The sequence below is a fragment of the Chlamydotis macqueenii genome, chromosome Z (genome assembly GCF_036417535.1).
Source record: "Chlamydotis macqueenii isolate bChlMac1 chromosome Z, bChlMac1.mat, whole genome shotgun sequence".
In the NCBI taxonomy this organism is placed as follows: domain Eukaryota; kingdom Metazoa; phylum Chordata; class Aves; order Otidiformes; family Otididae; genus Chlamydotis; species Chlamydotis macqueenii.
The window spans coordinates 66,009,337-66,031,659 of NC_141593.1; the positions used below are offsets into that span (position 1 = coordinate 66,009,337).

A 22,323-nucleotide genomic window follows, 5' to 3' on the forward strand; every position below is an offset into this window, starting at 1 on the left:
CTTCCCCACCCCTGTGCACACACACCCTTTGCGAAGTTTGCCATGTCTCCTCCTCCCATTGTCTTGTGCGGTGGCAGCTTTTGTTCACAGTATCTGCCACCCCTCGTGTGTATGTACAAAACGGTTTATTGAGCCCGCCGAGCGAGGGGATGGCTCCCTCCTCATTTGCAGTTACACGTTTCCAGACGATGCGCTGAGTGGCCAAGGGTCATGCACAGCCGGTGGCATTATTTAAATTCCCTTCCTCCACAAGATTATGCCATGGCAACAAAATGGGGTTCTGCTGACTGGAGGTGGGAAAAACGGAAGCTCTAGGATTAAGTCAGTTTGTGTTAGAATAACTTAATTAGCAGTGAGCTGTACGCATACCACAGCTAGTAGATAGCAGGAGTTGGGCAGCAGTGGGAAAAGGAGGGCAAGCACAATCCAGCATTGTTTGTGGTTAGAGAGCCCTCCTCTGAATCTGACAGCTCTTTCCTTCTCTGCTGACATTGTCAGCAACCACGTTTCACGTACGGCCTGAGAAAACGGTGCATAATTTGCCTGATACTAACCCTCTTTCAGATGATCCCATAACTTGACATCTGAGTTTTTCTTTAAACTGTTCCTTGAACCAGAAAGTAAGTCCCCTGAAATGTGTTTTATTGAGAGCGGAGCTAAAGAACTCAAGCCTCATTCTGCATTTTCTGTATTTTCTAATTGTCTTGTTTAAAAAGAAAAAGTCACAACTGCTGGAAAGCAAGACTGATGATTAAAATCAAGAGCTGTGCTGGAAGAAGGTTTTTAGAGCTCCAGCCGCATCTAATTTGCAATTCAAGAGATTTTGTTCCCACTTTTATATAGTAGGAGTGACAGCAACAAAGAGTGATGTACATAAAAAGGGAACCGTGCAGTAATCTATGAAGCTGATATCATGCTAATAGGTAATTTTAGTCCAGCATTAGCCCTGACCACTGCTCTGCCAGTAAAGTCAGGCATATAAATAAACTGAAGCATTAAACCAATCCTGGAAGTAAATGACAGGTCTGGTTTTACGGAATCTGGAGGAGAAGAAAACCCACAACTCCTCAGTTTGGCGTCTAACAAAGCAAACAGCCTCCAGCGCTGTAGCGGGCAGTAGATTTTTAAAAGCCAGTTCCCCACAACAATGCTGCCTCTTTTCTCCATGTGAGAGAAGTGTTGGTTATTCCTCTTACAGCAGTGTTTTGTGTTTGCTTTATTTAAGAGACTAACACTACTTGCCCAAAAACCCAATAAAACGAAGCTGACCTTGAGAGCAGGGATTTCTAAAATGGAAACAGTCTGTATCCTACTTTCAGCAGACCTTTCCAATGCTGTGGATCATGCCCCAGCTTCATAGCTTCCTGCATTTTGAAAAAAAACAATGTTATTTAAAGGAAAATGTAGATGGTCAGTCCCAACTTGATGTGGCGGTTGCTACAGTGTTGTGGGTTGGTGGGTTTTTTTTCAAATTTTAGGTTCCATACAGAGATGTCCGTTTTCTCAGTTTACATGAAGAAGAGTGCTTAAAAATATCTCTTTACCTGAGTAGCTGAGCCTATTTGCTCTTTCCAAGGAGAAATTGGCAGCTGATGTGGAGAGGCAAAGGTTCTCAGGAAAACAGGAAAGTAAATGCAAGCAAGAAATGTGAACTTTTTTCAGAGGAATATTTTACAGTTTAATTTGGCCACCAGTGTGTGAAGACAAGAATGATTTCTGGGAATAGTTTTGTGGCTGTCAGCCTTTTGCCTACCATATTGTCAATAAAATTATCACAGCTGAGGTTAGATGCATTATTTAAAAAAAGAAAGAAAGAAGCATTAACCTTTTTTTTAACCCTGAATGACTAAATGTGGCACAGTGACTGCTAGCCCAGGAATCTGGCAAAGGCTGCCTGAGAACTGTTGTAGCTGATTTCAGGATATGCAAAAACATCTGCATGCTAGATTGTGGCATCTGCTGTAGGACCTATAGAGCAGAAATGATACAAGGCTCATCTCCTTTCCAAAATCTCATTTGTTAAAATAATTGCTCTTGGGAAAGAATCTTGCTTTGAAGTTTTGTAGCATTTTTCTTTTCTTCTTAATGGGAAGGAAGATAATTTATATATGAAAGTGCTTTTCTGGGGGAAGCAGGCGACACTGTCAGTAATATTCCCTGGTAAGACCTGTGATCTTTTCTTGAATGGATTATGGATTATCTTGTGATAGATAGCTCTCTTCATAGAAATGAACTTTCTGACTGCTGTGTTTGACTTTGCACTCATTTGCCTTTGTTTACAGGGACCATATTTATACTGTTGATATGGACACATCACATACAGAAGAAATTTATTTTAGCAAAGTAAGTAGCTTTTATCATCATCCAGAAACCAAGGACACTAGAACAAGCTTCAAATAAATAGGAAGATGACATTGTTTCAAACAACTTGCCAGCGCTGCTGTAAAAACTGTAATAAGCAAGTAAGATGGCATTGCTAATCATATTTGGGGAAAGCTAGAATAGCAATCATGTCCTCTGTGAATTTCTGATAAGTGATTTAGCTGGGCTGATAGGCAATCTGTACTGAAATACAGTGCGGTCCCTGATGAAACATCTGTCAAACATCTATTCATTTATATTCAGCAGTTTTCTATAACAGCTATACTATCCCAATTAAGAACACTGAAACTTTCATCATAAAAAGCAAGTGCTATTTACATATTTTCATGCCCACAAATTTTATTCACTCATGCAAGTGTTCACTAAATAAAATTTTATTGTAGCATCGCTTTATAGATGTATTCACATTATCTCCATGGGAAGTTACATTCAAACTAAGAAGAGCTTTGTCTGCATTTCTATATTGTATATTAACATAAACACACTAGAAATAATCTCCCTTCAGTTTCTTTGCATTGCATACACATTGTGTAATATGTGCCAACCACAGCCATGGTCCAGCAGAAGGTCATACAAATTTGGACAGTGAATGAATTCCACTGTAGGAGTAGAGAGTGTTTCATTATAACTATGAATGGTGCTGAAGATGAGCTTATGACACATTAATCATCAAAAAGTGAGGGCACAGGCTTACAATGGAAATCAATATTCACGGTTACTCGTTCAGTTTGAGGCCCTTCATGAATGCACAGTGCCTTAAGGTACTGAAGGGAAGCACTGTCAGGACTGTCGTGGCTATTGTGTCTAAGTTGTTACTATCTTAGGCCATATGTTTTTAAATAAAGTTTTGTTTTAATTGATCAGCCTGCCACATTTGACCACTCCTAAAACTCACTGCAAAAAAAGTCTAGGCTGGGATTTACCTGCAAGTGTTCTGAAGGAAGAGTATTAACAGATAAAGTCAGTAGCGTCTTGACGGGTGGAGGGCTGTCTGAGCATGTTAGCTGACTGGAAGTGACAAGAATTACCTGAATTTGATTTCTTTGCTAATCTAAAATGTCTCCTTCCAGAATACATATTTCATTTAGAACCCACTTAGGGTTTATAGTCCATAAATGTTTATTCTCATTTGCAGAACAATGTCAAATTAAAAGAAGAGATCATCTGGTACTTTTAAGAATAGTGCACGTATTTTTCAAAGTTGGCCTATTGCTGAATTCCGTTAGTTTAGGCTTTTAAAAAATGGGATAGGTTTCTAGTCTAATGAATAGATGGCAACACAAAATTAAGTGAATGCTCCACATCACTGATCTTTCATTGTTGTGGTGAATTAATCATGGGGAAAGGGTGCAGAAAGCTTTCAATAAATATATGTTCAACAGCTAGTCTCCCCTAAGGGACTTCTGAAATAAAATGCAACAACCTCTGGGCTCTAATTGATTTCTTTCTTGATCCTTGCAGAAATTGACATGGAAATCTAGACAAGCTGATGTAGACACATGCAGAATGAAGGGAAAACATAAGGTACGCAATTTTCTTTTCTTCTACATCTGCCACTTTAGTTTAGTTGCTTCACTATTATCTCGGGCTGCTGTCTGTGATGTGGAATGGATCATGCTATTCACTTCTTGCCAGTAATTGCTTTTTCCATCAACTTACTGAAGGCTTTAATTTACAAAAATAGTTTACTTTTAGTATGATAAAACATTACAATGGGAGCCACAGCAATATCCTGAAATACTTAGAGCACTGGGGATTTTAGACATAATACTTAGTGTACAGATTTTGCTTACCGTTGCCTCAAAAGCTAAATGCTGCTGTCCATCCTGCAGTAGAAATTTACTGAGGAGTTTGTATAAAGCATCAGAAGGCATGGATGTGTTACACTGTAACCTATAACTAGCATAAGTCCTATTAGAACTAGACACAGACTTTTTGATTTTTCATATCTGCTTCCCCTTCTAGTTACAGATGCTTAATGCCAATACATTGCATTGGTGATGCTACTGTCTTACAGCAACATAGATGAGAAGAAGATCAGGTTTTTCACTCTCAAGGAAAGCAACAATATTCAAACAAAATTCACCTACATGAACAACAGTAAAATCTAAGCTATAATATGAATATCCTGTCTTCAGTGCTTTGTAACCATTTTTAAACCACTAGAATATAAATCAATTGCGTCTTGCTCATTGTCAGTTAAACATAGTTGAAGTAAAGCCCAGAATATCACGGTGGCTACCAGCCAATTTCATTTTAGACCTGACAATGAAATATCATGGCATAAAAATAAAACCAGACACCCAAAATGCAGTAGCTGAAATACTTTTTATTATTTTTCCTCAGGATGAATGTCATAATTTTATCAAGGTTCTCCTAAAAAGAAATGAGGATACATTGTTTATCTGTGGAACAAATGCATTCAACCCTTCTTGCAGGAACTACAAGGTATGTGATCTGTTTATGGGATTTCATTTATGCCTTGTGTTTCTGTCGGATTTATTGTGACTATGCTGGCAACAGCATGAGGTTGACGTTCAACAGTGCATCATTTAACTCTGTAGCATTTATCCTGACTTATTTCAGTACTACAAAGCTCGGTGTTGATTGTATTTCTGAGGATTGCTCAGGTTGATTACCTGCTTCTTTGCAACTCCCGCACATCAGAGTTTAGTGCCACTTTGCATTACCCTCCATAGGTGCGAAGTCCTTCAGACTGCTGCCTGGGGATGTGGCCATTCCTCAGAAAGTTCCTTAGCTTGCCACTGACACCCACATCAAGTCATAGACTGATGCTGAGGGTTACCTCTGGGGCAGCATGTTTTAAGTGTCTGTGGTACTATTCTCAATCCCAGCACCCATGCTCCAAACACATGAGGGCTTAGCACAGCAAAACCTGGGAAGATGAGTGTTGGGGCCCAGTAGATATGGAAGCCGTGCAGATCCCATGGCATTGTGTGCTCTAAAAGTGATTGACAGCAGATCTCCACAGGGAAAGGTACAGTAGGAATGGTGATGTATTCCTCACTATTTGGAGATCTGCAAAGATGAAACATTATACAGAGCAGTGCAGAAAACTGTACTGATCCATGGATACTCAACATTAACTCCTTGACCCCATTTCTTCTTTAGACATAGTGTGTCCCTGTCATCTGCATTTTGACAGAGCCCATTTATTCAGATATTTCCCATTTTCTCAGGCTTGCACCAGCATAAGCTGATATAACCTCCAACAATGGACGTTTCTGGAGTAGTTTTGAAAAGAATTCACTTAGACCCTTGATATGCAGACTCTGCTTTTGCAGGCACTGCTATGTCCCACAGGTCATTTCTCATCCTTCTTCAGGAAAAAGACAATTCAGCTTTGCTAGTGCTGCTTCTGATAAAGTCACAGTACAATTCTCATTCATTTCATTGGGTTTGGAATTACTTTAAAGAACAGAGTAAAGACATTAACATCCAGGAAAACTACTTCCTTAGTGGTATTCACTGTGACTGCTGCTCTTCCTTGCTTTTTCTGCAATGCTGCTTTACCTTATTCAGCCACTGTGATGACTATAATCTAGGAAACACAGGAGAGAAGCTCAGCATAGTATTTTCTTTCAGTCTGTGGAGGAAGAATCAAATTGGAATGAAAATACAAGCCTGCATCATGGTAACCATGTGGTACAGATAGCTGCTTCATTAACAGCTGTTTCTTCTTGCATCCCACTTCTAGCATGCAGCAAAGTTTCTCGGTCTCAGTGCTGTATTTAGTCTTCCAGCACAGTTCGTCATTTTTTAGCTCTCAGTGCCATTTATGCGGCTAAAAAAAAAAAAAAAAAAAAAGACAAAAAAAAGACAGAAAGCTGTCTTTTAATACAAATACAAATTTCCATGTCATCCTGATGAGAGGGATATAGATGGCCCTCCTTACCCTTACTGCAGGTGTTTCATTCGCTGTGATGCATGGCCTCTGCAGACTGCCTCACTTGTTGCTGAGCTGCGGAGGTTGGATCGTGATACCTTTGGGAGTCAGCAGAAGGTCTCTGCAACACCTGCCCTGGCTTTTCCTCTGTGTATTTCTGCATTATAGAGAGATAGCACTAACGATGTGCCAAGCAGCAAACAAGGCTGTCCCTCCAGCCTGACAGTGGAAGTGTGGATAAGCCTGGGTGTGGGGCTCTGTGCAAGGAAAATTCCTCAGGACTGTAACTCATTTCCTCTCACTATCACATGAAATACTTTTCAGCCCTAGAGTAAATTCCCTTCAGAGTGGATTTTGACAGGAAGGATACATGACAGAAAAAAAAATGATGACAAATTGTCCACTGGAGGACTTGGGTGCTGTAACATACGAGCTAAAAGTTGATTGGAGTAGTTGATGGTGCCAGGTGCATTATTTTTCATGCCCTGAATCTGTACTGTATGTGATTTATACAGTAGGAGCTGCTCAAGTTACTTGGATATTCTAGAAAGATTCTTATTCCCAAAATAGAGTAGTATAAGAATCTTAAAGACGTAAGAGCTGTACCTTTCTCCTGTAGCTCACTAAACCCTCTTGAACTTAGTGTAAAGTTGATCTGTATATTTGTATCATTATCAGTGCCCAGGGTGAATTTATTTCCCAGGAGTTACACTTAAGCCTCAGTTTTTACAATTCCTACACAGACTAATTCTTACCTGATGGTAAGAGGATTTCTCCGTGACACAGGCTCAGCTGATACAGTAAGACTTGGAGAGCATCCTTCTGAGTATGTAAATCAAGGAAGAGAGCACCACTGTTGAGACTGGAGCAGAAGGATCTCCGGACTTTGGGAAGAAAAATGCACACACAGATAATTGTCCTAGTGTTGTTTCTTCTGACTGCTGTGGCTTGCAGTCTTTTCTGTGTATAAGAGCGCTTCTGTTGGATCACTGTTGAGGATAAATTTTGAATCCTTGCCAGAACCACAGACCACATAGCCTGCTACAGTTCAACAGGAAGCTTGTATACAGATAAAATATAGACTGAAGACTTTTGTAAAATGTGTCGGAGTAAGAGTGATTAGCTCCAAAAGAATGCCTGACTTATTCAACACACTTTCTTCAGGCTGATTTTATTTAACACTGTGATTTTTGTCAGGTTTTTGATTCATAGTCAGGAGCACAGTTAGAGAAAGGACCTTCCTCCCTGCCCAGAAGAGAAGAAACACTGTTGTAAGCCTCATCCTGGGTAAGAAGTTTTGTTTCTCTATCTGAGGAGCTCCCTTCTGTTTTTCAGATGGATACCCTGGAGTTCCTGGGAGATGAATTCAGTGGAATGGCCAGGTGCCCCTATGATGCAAAGCATGCCAACGTTGCATTGTTCGCAGGTAAAGTGATGGAGATAAAGTTTTTACTCACTGTCTTGCATCCCAGGCTTGCCATAGCACTGTCTCTCTTGAGTCTAGAATGCCAACATCTAAAGGTGGCAAAGGGAGAGACTAATGAATAAAAACAGGGGGCGTAAGTAAATCAGTAGCACGGAAGCACTTCCCTTCTCTGATATTACCTTCACTATCATAAACGTTGCCTGAAGCCTCAATTTCCTGATTCAGTATATTTCCTGGATTCATGATAGTGTGATGCCAGACCAGTGTGAGGACCATTTCTGGCTCTATCCAGCTTCTGTGAAAGTCAATGAAAGCCAAGGCTTGTGTGAACTTTAATAAGGAGGGGGCAGGATATGCTCTTTAACAACTCTAAGTTTAAGTTAACCTCCATAATAAAAGGAAGTTAGGGAACATGCTGTGATGTGCCCTTTTCTAGATCTAGAAGGAAAGGGAACGTGATTTTATTTTACAGCAGAAAACATCTCAATGTGGTGTTACCAGCTGTGGTAGACAAAGGAGAGAGAAGTGTTTTGGTTAGTGATGATTTATGCAGCAGAATACAGTTAACTCTGATTTCTACTGCAATAGCTAAAAAAATAAGAGTGCTTATTAACGGGGTTAATTTGGGCTGTTGATTGTGTGGTATTTTTGTACCTCTCTTCGTTAATTCCTGATGAAATTGTTTCTTTACTGAACTTCTTTTAGTGTGAGCCCTGCTGATCTTTTCTTAGATTTGGCTGTAAAATAGGTGGTAAAGACAATACAGAAGTATGTGTATACATATACAGAAGGTGCGATGCTAGAATGCAGATGCTGGAAAGCAGAGGCTGTGTGTTCGTGTGGAAATACTATTCCTCTGAAGATTTAAGAGTGTGCAAGTATTTCAGCCACTCTCAACTGAGTCTGTGGCCAAAGGGCTGTTTTAAGCACTACTGTGTTTGAGGTGGCATCATCTGCCTCACAAAGGAGAGATTTTACAGCAGGTTGAATTTTTTTTTTTTTTTACTCTCTATAGCATAAATAAATGGGTCATTTTGTTTCAAAAATAGTGGTGATGATGATGGTGGTAGTATGTAATTTCTTAATTACAGTCAAAAGAACATAAAGTAGAAATTCTCTGATTGTAGCAAGTAATTCATAAACGATGGAAAAAGAGAGACGCTCTCAGAGAAAGATGTATCCCATGTGTTTCATATTCGCTATCCTTAGGGCAGCCGGAATCACCTTTCAGAAAGGCATTTCTCACTATACTGGCCAAGAAAGCATTTTTGACCGATGTAATGTAAACATTTATATTGCATGCAGCTGAAGTTTTTTAAGGTGACTCCCACTGCGTCACCGAAGAAGTCCTTGCGTTACTTGAAAATAAAAAGAATATTTATAGAATTTATCATACTTTTTAATTATGATTCAGAATAGATTTTATATTGTTCAAATAAATGCTTGTAGAGTATACTCTATAAACCTGCTAGCTTCAGAAAATCACTGTTTCGTATGCCGTACGTATCGGTACTCATGATAACTTTCCAGAGTGCAGTGAAAAGCAGTTTCAGATCAGTTTAGGGCACTAATCCAGCTCATCTGAGTCTGTTGGGTGCACTTACATGAATATGGCTCTTCTTGCAGTCTGTAGCTATTACAGCTGAAATGTGTGAGTTGTAGTTGGTCACATGGTCTTCAGGAACTTGGCAGGAAAGAAAACAAATGTGTGATTGTATTAACATGAGTTCAAATATCCATGTCTAAACAATTCAGCTTCTTATTCTATTTTAAAATTGTTTTTAGTATCTGGTTTTTTTGTATTTTTTTTCTGGTTTTGCTAAGAAAAAAAAAGCCCATTTTTAAATAGCCAAATAGTGATGGGAATTGTGGGGCTCAAAACAAAGAGTACAGTTCTGCTAATAAAAAACAGTCTGATTTTTAAATCTTGAGCTGAAATTAAACATTGTCTGTAAGTGCAATGAGGAGAGCTTGACCAATAGAAGCCTCTCTGCTTTGTCCTGGGTGTGTCTTCTGTGCTGGTGCCTTCAAGGCCTGGTGCTCAGCATAATCTCTGTCAAAGGAGATGTAGGCCATTCCAATGTTTGTGTAGACACAACAGAGACACATGTTGTCGTCCTTGTGCTGCAATGCTTTTGCTCCTACCAGACATCATGTTCCAAGATGTGTCTCACACATGAAAACAGCCCTGCACGGTTGTCACGACCTACAAACAGATTAAGCAACAAATAGCATTTTAAAATGTTGTTGGAGCTCATGCTTTTACCTCCGGATAGTTTTGCATCTTTTGGTTGTCCTTGCCATTTTGTAGACCCTTTCTTAGCACATGTCCTCCGGTTCTTTAAGAGAGAGGAGTGCATATTTCATGCAGGAAATGCCTAAAACACATTTTAAAAGAGAAACATAGAAAGGCAATTGTCCTCCATCTCTTTGCATCCCTGTTTCACCTGGGCTACCTGAACACTATTTAATTTTTTGCTAATGATCTTTGGTAGAGAAGAAGTGCTTTCAAAGGAAGAAATTTGCATAAGTGTCAATTAGCTGACAGCCCCTAAGACCTGTCTGGTTTGCGCTCCCAGTTGAAACTAACAGTTCTGTTGCGGCTTCCCCATATTTAATTTCCTCACATACGTACGCAGAATTTATCAGCGTTGAACCAGAGGCATGTGGAAGGAAACTGGATAGGGTGATTCACTATGACTTACCTTAACTGGAAAAGAATTACTCCATAAGGTTTCTTTTGCCACAGCATCCCTCTGAAATAATAATTTTGAAAACTGATGACTTGCTTGTTCAGTGCTCAGCCCCATTTACCTAGCTGGGCTTTTTCCCTTCAGTGTTCCTAAGGAGACTATGATGATTTCATTTGCTCCATCTCATTTGACTGATGAGAGAAAGCAATTATATTATTTCTAATGCTCCCCCTGCTCCTTGTTTCTTCTTCCTTCCTCCCTAGAGGGAAAGCTGTATTCTGCCACAGTGACCGACTTCCTCGCAATAGATGCAGTCATATACCGGAGCCTTGGAGACAGCCCAACTCTGCGGACAGTTAAACATGACTCAAAGTGGTTGAAAGGTAGATAAACAAGCAAAACGAAAAAAAGTGGCATCTCTGATGAGAGTCTGGGATTCCTGGCAGACCTCTCTGTCATTTCATTTCACCAACACTTTCTGGCAAAAAGAAGGAACTGGATTAAATCTCTTACTTACGCTGCTCTGTTTATCTCTTTCCCTCTTCTCCTGACCCCAAGTTACTGGACCTAACAGAAACTGTGAGCATGGTAGATCAGAATATATATTCCAGCGAGCTTTGCAAGCTGAAATCCATCAGCTTACAGCTGTTGGATGTAAAGGTTGGAACATGCAGAGCTTGGTATGCTTGGGTTGTGTTAGAAAATATTCCTGCCCCAGGACTGTGTTAGGTAACAGTCAAGGCTTCATGAAGTATAGAGGGTTTGTCCTCTAACATTAAGATTCATCAATGAAAATATAATTATGGGAATACCGCACAAAGCCTTTCTTTTATGGTTCTTAGGGACTATACAGCTGCCATTGAATTAGGCAATTTCTGTGCTCTAAATGCCCTCATTGTTAAGAACGGTGCTGTTTAGCTTCACGTAGGCGTTATGAATAGTTAGCATTTGGAGTGATTTTAACAAGGAGCAAAGCCATAGTTTGAAGTCTTTTTCTGCATACGGAAATGTTTTGCCAGGTGTCGACTTTAGCTGTCCCACTTTGCTTGCTGCTACAGACACGTGTGGGCAGAAGCAGTTACATGGTTTGTTATTCCCTCCGCATACAGCCTGCGTGCCATAAAGAGCACTGCTTGGACCCCTCAGGCACACCATTATATATTGCCTCTTTACCTTTCCTCGTATGCCATGCAGGGCAGGCATATTAGTGGCAAACACTTGCCACTTGCCACCTTGCAGTAATGTTGCACAAACTTATCCCAAACTGTCCTGTCCCCAGGCAGTGATTCTTCTGCTGTGGTGATGCTGCTCGTTCTGAAAACTGAGCAAGTTTGCCTAATGCAGGCATTTCGCCTTTGGATGTTTAGTGTGAATATATTTGGCTTCTCTTTGCATGCTATATGCTGTACATAGTGCCTGAACAGGATTTTTTTTTTTTTTCCTAGAACCATACTTCGTCCAGGCAGTGGACTATGGCAACTACATTTACTTCTTCTTCCGGGAAATAGCAGTGGAGTACAACAGCATGGGAAAGGTAAGGAAAAAAAAACACTGCCTCGAATGACTTTGTCAGATTCAGGAGGAGGAAAACATATGCTATTCTTGGACCAATGCTGTTAGGAGTGACCTTGAAATGAGAACCATAAATCATGATGACAAGGTCATCATTTTGAGAAGATTCCTGTCGCTCAAGCCAAAAGGTTGGTCAGAGTGAAACATTGCACTGTCTTGAAAAGAAGAAGGGTGGTTTCTTACAGTGATGGTGTATGCTGGAATCTCGTTTCTCAAATCATGAAAAGCACAAGGCAAATGTAGTTAGTTCAGCGTAGTAGATAATTGCTAAAAATGCATTCCAAAGCAGGGAGATATTTTTCTTTAAGAAATTTAAATTGGAGTGCTGAGTAAACAGGGGCAAGAATTTTGTGCTCTTCCATTCTGCAAAGAATAATTAAACACTTTCTGCATTTTTGCTAATTTCACAATAGCTTTCTGACTAAGCAGTCAGAAAAGCTGACCAAGGTCACAAAGGTGGAGGGCAGGAATAAAAGCCCAGCAAGATTTGCATAGTTTTTAAGTGCTGAAAACACAAGAGTCAGAGCAGGCAGCGTGGGTTGCAGGGATTGTGAATATAAAATGTGCTTTTGTTTGGGGAAATAGAAAGCTAAGCAGTCTGTGTGGAAATGAGTTTTATATGGGTTGAGAACAGATCTCCTGAAGGATTTATGGCTGTATAGTAAATGCCACAGCCTTATCTTTTATTGCACACTGTTCCAAAGCTGAGTTTTTCTCTGTTTCTTATTTGTCGCAGATTATGGAAACATGGGATTAAATTAAGCACCTTGTTCTGCTATTACAAATGTTTTAAAAGCAGAATTCCAACAAAGTCTTCTAGTTGAACAAACATTTCATTTTCTCCATTACTTTTGCTCTGCTCCTTCCAGGTAGTTTTCCCAAGGGTGGCTCAGGTTTGCAAAAATGACATGGGAGGATCTCAGAGAGTGCTGGAAAAACAGTGGACTTCCTTTCTCAAGGCTCGTTTGAACTGCTCCGTTCCTGGCGATTCACACTTCTACTTTAACATACTGCAGGCAGTTACAGATGTTATCCATTTCAATGGCCGGGATGTTGTTTTAGCAACCTTCTCTACTCCATATAATAGGTAATAGGCGCAATAACCTTTTACCTTCTGTTGCTTTTATGTTTTGCTTTTCACTACAGTTTCTTTTTACTTTATGAAGATATGAGAAGTGATTGCTCATACAATGTAATTATTATGTACCACACACTTACGGATAGTCTGTATTTACTTTTAAGATACCCTGATATTGCTTACTGCATTTTATATCTGATAATTTAGAGCAGCTTTCAGCCATTTACTGTCTGGACATATTCCTTGGACGTACTTTTCTCTACATGGGAATAATTCAGACCAGCCACCAAGAAGTTTTGCAGCATATAACTTGCAGAATGTTATTTCAAAAAGGATTTTTTTTTTTTTTCTCACTGAGAAAGGACTCCGTCTTTCCTGTTTGCATCTAAACTCCCAAGAACCATGTTAGTACTCCTTCCCTCTATCTAATGCATCCCTACTGACTCTTGCATTTTCTGCTGGGAAAGTCAAGATCCTATGCTGTCCTGCTGGCTCGGGAGGACACTTGTATTTCATTGTTCGCATCATTTTCCAATAGCATCAGTTAATCTGCAAAGAATTTACTACTATTACACATTATAACATGTTTCTCTAGAAGTTATTAGAAGAGTAACTCTAATTGTTGAGGTCTCCCAGAGAAGTTAAAAAAATAGTAGCATTCTAATTAAAAATATATTCCTGGTTCATAGAGTAACGTTTGACCTGAAAGGGGAACTTTATTGCCGAAATTCATCTGTTTTTGCTGTACACTCACCACCTCTTGTCAAAGCCTGACCTCAGTGAGGTCATGCACAGAACTGACTTCAAATGAGAGTGAGCCCCGGCCTGTAATGTGTAATCGCTGCTTTTGACATCAAAACGAGATAGGAACTGCAGTGGAATAATTATGCCACCAATGGGTAATACGAATTTAAATTAAGATGATCTCTTTTTATGCTAACTGGCTTAATAAAAACAAGTGAACAAACAGAGATTCAGCATCAGAAAACAGATTGTATCTTGAGATTATCTCAAAACTGGGATTGTCCTCCTGCTCTGCTAGTGTTTCCTGTGACATGTCATGAATCATACTTTTTCTTAAACATTTTAAAATCTAAGTACTTGGTGTTAAAATCAAGGTACTATTTTATAGGCCTCATTTTTTTGCCAGACATTGAAGATGACAGGAAGGCACAGAGGCTTGGAGACACCTCATTAACAGACCTACCTCTTACTTGTATACATCTCTTTTATTCCTCCTTCACTGAGGAAAAGCTGCAACAAATGTCTTTGATCTCTGGAATAAAACTTCCCCCTAGAGTAAACTGGAAGAGATTGCCCAGTCTAACATGAGGTCAACCAGGGTAGGAGCTGGTGGTGGGTTGTAGTTTAGTGGTTGGGAGATGACTTGGCTGTGACCCATAGTACTCCATCTGTATGGCTTTTTTCACACTGCCAACCCACAAATTGCCATCCTCAAGAGTAGAAGGTGTTGCACTCTTCTTATCACAGCGATCCCTCCATCACTGTGGAGTTAGTGTTGAGCACAGTTCTCAGTGCTTTTATTTCTGTATAGTACACCTCCAGATTTTAGGGTTATTTTTTCTTAAGGGCTTAATTCAGCGACATGCAAAATCTAGCTGGAGTCATTCTTGAGGTGTCTTTTAGGGTGACGTCTTGTCTGTGCCCAAATATACCTCTGAGCGACCGTTACATCGCCATACACATGGCTGCCTCCATTTAAAACTCTTGCTGTGCAGTATCACTTTAATACAGAGCTTTGAAGTTTCCTTCCATACAAAAACAGAGTCTGTGGAGATCAAAGTAAGACTCATACTGTCTCCTGACTTGTTGTTTCCTTCAGTAACAAGCATTTTTAAACCTTTTAATATTCAAACAGTTATTTTCCTATTGATTTATATACCTTTATGAGTTTAGTTTTATCCTCTGTAACAGTATTATTGTTTCTACATTTTTTTATTTGGTGTATAATAACCTACTAGCTGAAAGCAGAATTTAAAGCCTTAGCCAGCTGTGTTCTTGCTATTTACCTGCTAAAATCAAGTAGTGAAAGTCAGACACAAATACAGTAGTTCATGTGTAAAAAAATGAAAGGCGGATAAATGAATAATTCATGTTTCCAAGTGACTGACCATGGGAAACCCCTAAGCCTTTCAGAAAGTAGGTAGGTAAGGATATAATTACATTTAGACAATGCTGTCATGCAATAATAAAAAAGTTGAAATTTACAACTTTACGATGTAAAAATAAAATTGAATTTGCTTCTATAAACTCTTTGCACCTCATTGAGTTAAGCAAATTCCTGAGCATAGTTAACTCCTTTCCTTTGGGAAAAATTGTTGGAGATCAGGCTGTGGGAGGATGGAGTAATAAAGTGTAAATGTTGGGTCAACAGCATGTTGCAGCATGCTCCTGGTTTGATCAACACCAACTTCTGAACTGTCTGCTGTGTGTTTTTGAGGTATGACAGGGACTGTGAGGATTAATACCGAGAGCTGTTGTGACTTACAAGAACTTAAATTTCCAAGTAATGGGCTGTGAATGAGACTGGCTATTACTCCTCATGCATTGCCAGTGGTACGCAGAGTTTCCCAGATTCTTTCCCTTCTTCAAGATTATGGCAATTACTTCTTTCTATAGAGTCTTTGAAACAAATTGTGCTGGCAGAAGCTGTCTGCTGATTGGTATATTTCAGGCTTTTCCATGGGACTGGCTTTTCCTGTCAATACTCAGAGGTTACAGAGTTCAGGATTGAGTAGCCTGTGACAGGAAGACTTCTATACAGCATGTTTTTCACTCAAGATTTTATGCATAACTGCAGAATGAGTAACAATTTCTGGAAAATGTCACTTTGCAGCATCCCTGGCTCTGCAGTCTGTGCCTATGACATGCTTGACATTGCCAATGTATTTACTGGGAGATTCAAAGAACAGAAGTCTCCAGATTCCACATGGACACCAGTTCCTGATGAACGAGTGCCCAAGCCCAGGTACGTTTAACATGGAGTGATGTTGTTCTGCTCCTGCACGCAGCACAGAGGTTTTTGACAATCTGAACAGCCTTGTCCGGTGCAGATACAATTGAAGATACACATAACAGTAAAATAGAAAGTTGAGTTGCATTTGGGTCTAAGGTATGCAAGTGAGGATTTTTCCACTTGAAAAAAAATTGTATGACATAAATCAGGCCAGTGTCAGATCTGCTTGGTCAGAATAACGTATCACTTAAGAGTGGTCTGAGTTACACACCTGTTGCAAATTGGTTCGGTAATGGATGCATCTCATTACAAAGCCTGCACCAGTTCTGCAGTTTTCTCTTCTGCAGTTAACACGCAATTTATGTGCCACAGAGGATGCATCATGGGGAGCAAAAAACCAGCATTCCATCAAAATGGAGATTCAGTTCACCTCATTCCTCCTATGAGTTGTTTTCCATGCTTCCACTTCCCTTCTGTTTGTGTGTGGCTCCTCTATTAAGTTCTCTTCGTATTTCCTACAAGCAACCGTTCCATACAAGTTGCTGTTGACAGCCACTTGTTAAAGCATTTACACCAGTGGCATTTTGCTCTGAGAGTATGATATGAATGTAGATAAAGCAAATTAATTTATCTCAGTCAAGCTCTAGCTCTTCAGTGTATGTTTTACATTACCTGTGATATCTTGCATAGCTTCAAAAGAGAAACACGTCTGAAGCTCTGTGGTGGCCACTGAGCTTCTACCTAAATCCAGAGCTGGCCCATCACGTTTTAGAGTTGCTGAGTATAGTATTCCAGTGCTGTCTTTATTCTGAGATTGTCACTCAAGGGAAGAGCCTGGAGGTGGCTGGAAAATCTGGTAAATTCTGTGTCTGTTTTCGGTCTGAGCCTTAGTAAGGCACCTGCTAGCACCGTTGCTGGATTTTCTTCTCCTTTTTGCAGTGTTTCAACAACTCATTGACATGATGGGCTACCTTGGTAGTGCAAGGCTGCAGGAGGGCTCCAAGGTCATTTTTCTGGAATTTTCTCAGATAAAGAGCACTGGCAGGGAAAGGAGAAAGAGAAATCTCTGTTGGTAGGAAGGAAGAAGAGAAAATTGTATTGTGAGTTTGTGGGATGAGCCAATAGCAGGCTAACAGTTATGATGAAGATAATACTGCTCCTTCTAAGACAGTAGGAGAAAACATGAACCGAATTGGTGAACACTTTCATGTAACATTTGGTCATCAGTCTGCTTAATAGGTATTATCATTACTTCCGACTCATGTTGAAATGCATGTGAGGCACAAGACACCTTTGAAACGAGATCATTTTTATTTGAGTATCTCAGTGTGGTGCAGAAACATTAGTGCTCCTATTGATCCTGACATTTATCAGAAACATACTGGAGCCTTTCAGGGGCCTTGCTTCCCTTTTTGGCTGAGGTGCACAGCACGGTTTACCTAGTTTTATGTTTACTCAATTAAACCAGTTTTGAGATTAAAACAGGCTTAATCTCATCATGTGATCAGGATTTAGGAGGAAATAGGACTCCAGATTAGATATACAGAAACCCTGGGCACCATGGTGCCAGAGGCTGCTCCCTAGAGTTCTCTGGGAAAGTCAGCTCATGAATTAGTTTCCTTGCAAGGACTTAGGAGACCGGTGATGCCCTTGATTTCTCCTTCTCTCACTCTATAGCTAATTCTATGTGCAAGGCAACCAAAATATTTTGGATATGAAGAGGCAGAGCACACAGTCTCTGTGTATATTGTTCGTTGTGCAGCTGTGTGGGACCAGGGTCATTGACCCAGCTAGACCCCTCCAGTCCTGTACTACCTTCCTACATAACATTCAGTTACCTAAGATTTGAATATTTATCTAAATCAGAACAAAAGATATGAAAGGACCACCGCTACATTATGTTCAAGTTGGCATTACTCCATTGAAGTCAGTGGCTCTACCCGCGTCAGAGCAGATGAAAATTGGACACTGCAGTGTGTTTATGAGTGTGTGGTCCATCTTTCATCTTCCCATCTCATGGTGGCTCGAAGGCTTGAAGAATCATAATGCTTTAGGAAAAGGGATCAAACAGGCCTTTTGTTGGAGAAAATAACCCAAAAAATGCTAATAGCAGGCAAAGCATTTTGCTGCTTTCTGTGTAGCGATCACCTGTCCAGGCAGGAACATTGAGTTACCTCTGAGAAGCAGGGTAGATTGTAGGACTAGAGTGAGCAGATTTGCATTCAAGTTGTCAAAGAATGATTAGATAACGTTTCAGTGAAAGTCTTCAATGTGCTACCATACTTAAATTGTCTCATCCATATTGAAAGAAGGGTAAAACCAACATCTGTATGGATGCTTGCTAGGTTGTCTTCTCCAGTTAGTCCACTTTTTACCAGCAAGACTGAAAGCAGCATTCTTTCACACATGGTGAAAAAGTCAACTTCCTTCTGTATGTTAGTGGCTGCTTTTATTCCAGGAAAGAGCAGCCAACCAGGCTACAGATCAGAAAGCACCTGTGCCTAGTGGGCAGCATCAAGCCAAGTTGACACATGCAGTGATGAGGTTCCATGTGAGTGGATGAACTACACACTCTGTGTGTCACATTCCTGCTGAAAAAATGTCTCTGTGCTTTTAGGTGACATGTTAAGTCCTTTGGAGCGAAGGATAGAGCAGGATTTTAGGCTTCCCCTGAGGGGCTGAACAAGTCCACCAGACTTCTCAATCCTCCATTTAAACCCTTGTAATGCACTTCAGATTTCACTGAGGGCCTCATTACAAAAGGAGATTTGCATTAGGCATCAAATAAGTGTTCTGGCTTTACCCTCTTATTTTATTTAGGCCTGGTTGCTGTGCTGGCTCTACATCATTAGAAAAATATGTCACCTCTAACGAGTTCCCCGATGATACTCTGAACTTCATCAAAACGCATCCACTGATGGACGAAGCTGTACCTTCCATTGTCAATCGACCCTGGTTCCTGAGAACGATGGTTAGGTACGTACCTCCAAATGGATTCTTGTCCTTATTGTAGCTGTCAAGATGTGCTAACAGTCTTGCTTAGAATACCCTCAAACTCTGTAAACATCCTCCGTGTGCTGGGCCTGAATCCAGCTAGGAATGATGGCAGCACTGAGCAGATGCCGCAGAACTCCCTGGGCAGCTTTCAAGATAGGAAAAAAACTCAGTCCTTTCCAACCATGCTGTACTGAAACAGGATCTTGGAGGAAATGCCGTGCAGAAAAGGTTGACCCGCCTGTTGGCTTATGGATCAGTGTTTGAGACAGTTCTGTAGAAAGCTTTGGGCAAGGATCAGCAGACAGCCCAGGGATATGTACACAGGATACAAACATGACTGCCAGGATATGTTCACAGGATATGAAGATGTCTGTTGGGATATGTACTGGTATGTTTTAATATTTACAGAAGTGTACAAGCAGGAGTAATCACATAATCTGTATCCTTTCTATGGCAACAGGAGAAAAATAATAATGAAGATATTTGAACAAAGACTCATAAATCAGCAAGGCTTAAATACACCTTCCCCTTCCTATCAAAATACATTCCTCCCCTCTGCTGTGGTCACTATGCTACTTATCAGCCCTCCAGTTGTGAACAGAATATTGTGACCAACTTTTGCTGAATTTTCCTCCCCTCCTCCATACAGAGGTAGAGTTCTATGCTGGGCAGTGTAGGTTTTTATGTCAGACTTTGTACCTCCCAACAAAGACAGGAGCAGCAAGCTCTGCAGAGCACTTCCCTTTGATCACCAGTACCAGATAACTGGTACCAAATAATCAGTACTTGTTTTCAGTAAATTGTGTCATTCTAAGACTCAATATCATCTCAGCACTGAACTCGCTTAGTGGCAGTTGTGTGATTTTAGTGAGGTAAAATGATGTTTGGCATCTCACTATTGCACTCACACAGCTTTTCCTGCCAAAAAAAGCTGAATGTATTTCAATCATTATTGCTACTTTTAATGTGGGAGAGCTTGAAATTAATAAAAAATTTCACTGTGCTGATTTTTTTTTTCACTGCCTGAAGAAGTCACCAGGCTAGTGCTTTGCTTTTGATTAGAAGGATAATTCCTAATGGCCTCAGACCATTAGGCACCGCTTTGGCTTTCTGCAAACACTTCTGCTAGCTATTGGACATAAGGACGTGCAGACAAACACACAAAAAATTCCCCGCCATTTAGGGAGTCAAACTGGTACAGTCTGTGTTGACTTAAAGGTTTATTCAGATAGGAAAAGTGCTTAAATATGTTATATGGTTGCTGGAAGGCTACCACACAGTTATCTGAAGTGGAAAAAGTGATAAAATAAATGGCAATCTAATCCCAAGTGATGCCAAATGCTGTATTGTTATTCTAGGTATCGCCTGACCAAAATTGCCGTGGACTCTGCTGCTGGGCCGTTTCAGAACTACACCATGGTTTTCTTGGGGTCGGAGAAGGGAATCATCCTGAAGTTCTTGGCACGGACAGGAAACAGTGGTTTTTTAAATGATAGCCTTTTCCTGGAGGAGATGAACGTTTACAATCCTGAAAAGTGTGTATCTGATTCATTGTACTCATGTATGGGTGACTTTGAACTTCGCATTTCCCAGAGAGTAGGTTGTCCCACGAAAAGGGAAGTGGTTAGAGAAGCCAAGTTTTTTGAGCAATTTTAAATTGTTTGGGGAAGGGATGTCTGCTTATCAGTCTCTACATTGCAATAAGATATTTTTTATTCAAGTATGTGTAGAAAATAGCCTATCCTATGCTGCAGTTGATGGATAATTAAAAGCTAAATTCTGCAAAAGAAGATTAATTTTCTAATCCTATAAAAAACCTAATTCCTCTCCAAATAACAACCAGCAAGCTGCTCTCCAAGGGAAACTTCCCACGTTTCAGCCTTCCTCAAATATGCCTAAGGGGGCTTTGAAGTGGGCCATAATCATGCAGAAATTTCAGCGACTTTGAGTGCTGGAGAAGAATAAACACAAGAAGTGAAGGGCCCTCAGAAAGCTTGTCTGGTGTGCCGCCTCTCTCCACCTCTTAATCCCTTGTCCCATGCATTTTTAATACTCACTTGTATGTCTACCAGTGTTTTTAGTGGCTGTTGTGTTCTTTTTCCTTTGCTTGTTCAATTCTACCTTTCTCAGGTTTTTTTTTTTTTGTGGGAGTTCTTGGGGTTTTTTTTCAGCTTCAGTTTTCATCTGGTTTCCCAGCAGAACCCATTTATAACTTTATCACACTTTTTTTACGAATCAGGTGCAGCTACGACGGTGTGGAGGACAAGCGGATCGTGGGCATGCAGCTTGACAAGCCCAGCAGCGCCCTGTATGTCGCCTTCTCCACCTGTGTCATCAAGGTTCCCCTGGGACGTTGCGAGCGTCACGGCAAATGCAAAAAGTACGTGTTTTCCGGTGGCTGTCAGAAGCCCGCGCACCAGGCATGGGGAAGGCGGGAGCGCTCATGAATGCCACCTTGTGCTCTTCTTTCTCAAGGGCCTGCATAGCATCCAGAGACCCCTACTGCGGATGGGTGAAGGAGAGCGGGGCATGCACACAGCTAGTCCTTGGCTCCAAGTGAGTAAGGGCTCTGGCTGGACGGGCCATGAAGCTCTGGCGGTGGCGCCAGGCGGTCGTGGGCAGAGCTATTTGAAACGTGGGGCTCTTAGGGAAGGAAAAATGTGGGAAATGTTTGCTTCTACCTTATTTGCATTCACCTCTGAAATGTCTCACAAATTTTTTTGACGTGAACTCTCAGCTGATTGGTAACAGCTCAAAGAGAAGGAAGAAGAAAATGAAAGAGCTGTACTAAGGTCCGTGTGTTATTGAAAGGAGGGAACTGGAGGGGTATGTCTGGACCAGCCCACACTGGAGCCATCACAGCTGATTAAAGAGGCAATAGTATCCAAATTAAATTACTGAAGCAATTTGTCCACTGAAAACAAAACCAGTCCTTCTAATTTACTGTGCATTACTAAGAGGAATCACAGAGCACAGTAAGAGCTTAAAGCAGATTCAGAGAAGTGCTGGATCTTCCCTTGCTTAACAGTAGAATTTAATTATTTTATAATAATGAAAGTCTATGAAGGTTTGTTTAAACATGGTTACTAAAGCCTCCCTGTAGGGAGCAGACCCTCTCACTTCCTGGCCACATCCAACACATCTAATTCTTGCCCACTCTGAGGTACAGCTACACTTCCTCAAGGTAGTGGTGGAAATGTAGCGCAGACATCCCTCAACCTCAACAGCTCCACAGCTGCCCCCATTTAACCTCCCTTCTGTACAGATCTTCAGTATACAATGGCTGAGTTG

The 22,323-nt window shown here is 40.7% G+C and overlaps 1 protein-coding gene across 3 annotated transcripts in view; it reads left to right on the top strand.

Moving 5' to 3' along the window:
• Positions 1 to 22,323, top strand: part of SEMA6A (semaphorin 6A) — a 117,826-nt gene that overhangs the window by 57,332 nt on the left and 38,171 nt on the right. For all 3 annotated transcript variants that reach the window (XM_086770411.1, XM_086770412.1, XM_086770413.1), the window contains exons 4-15: positions 2,283 to 2,343; positions 3,844 to 3,906; positions 4,729 to 4,830; positions 7,625 to 7,715; positions 10,672 to 10,791; positions 11,854 to 11,942; positions 12,850 to 13,067; positions 15,916 to 16,047; positions 18,856 to 19,011; positions 20,391 to 20,567; positions 21,272 to 21,412; positions 21,508 to 21,588. In XM_086770411.1, coding sequence (XP_086626537.1) covers positions 2,283 to 2,343; positions 3,844 to 3,906; positions 4,729 to 4,830; positions 7,625 to 7,715; positions 10,672 to 10,791; positions 11,854 to 11,942; positions 12,850 to 13,067; positions 15,916 to 16,047; positions 18,856 to 19,011; positions 20,391 to 20,567; positions 21,272 to 21,412; positions 21,508 to 21,588 — 1,431 coding nt within the window. The remainder of the gene's footprint in view (positions 1 to 2,282; positions 2,344 to 3,843; positions 3,907 to 4,728; positions 4,831 to 7,624; positions 7,716 to 10,671; positions 10,792 to 11,853; positions 11,943 to 12,849; positions 13,068 to 15,915; positions 16,048 to 18,855; positions 19,012 to 20,390; positions 20,568 to 21,271; positions 21,413 to 21,507; positions 21,589 to 22,323) is intronic.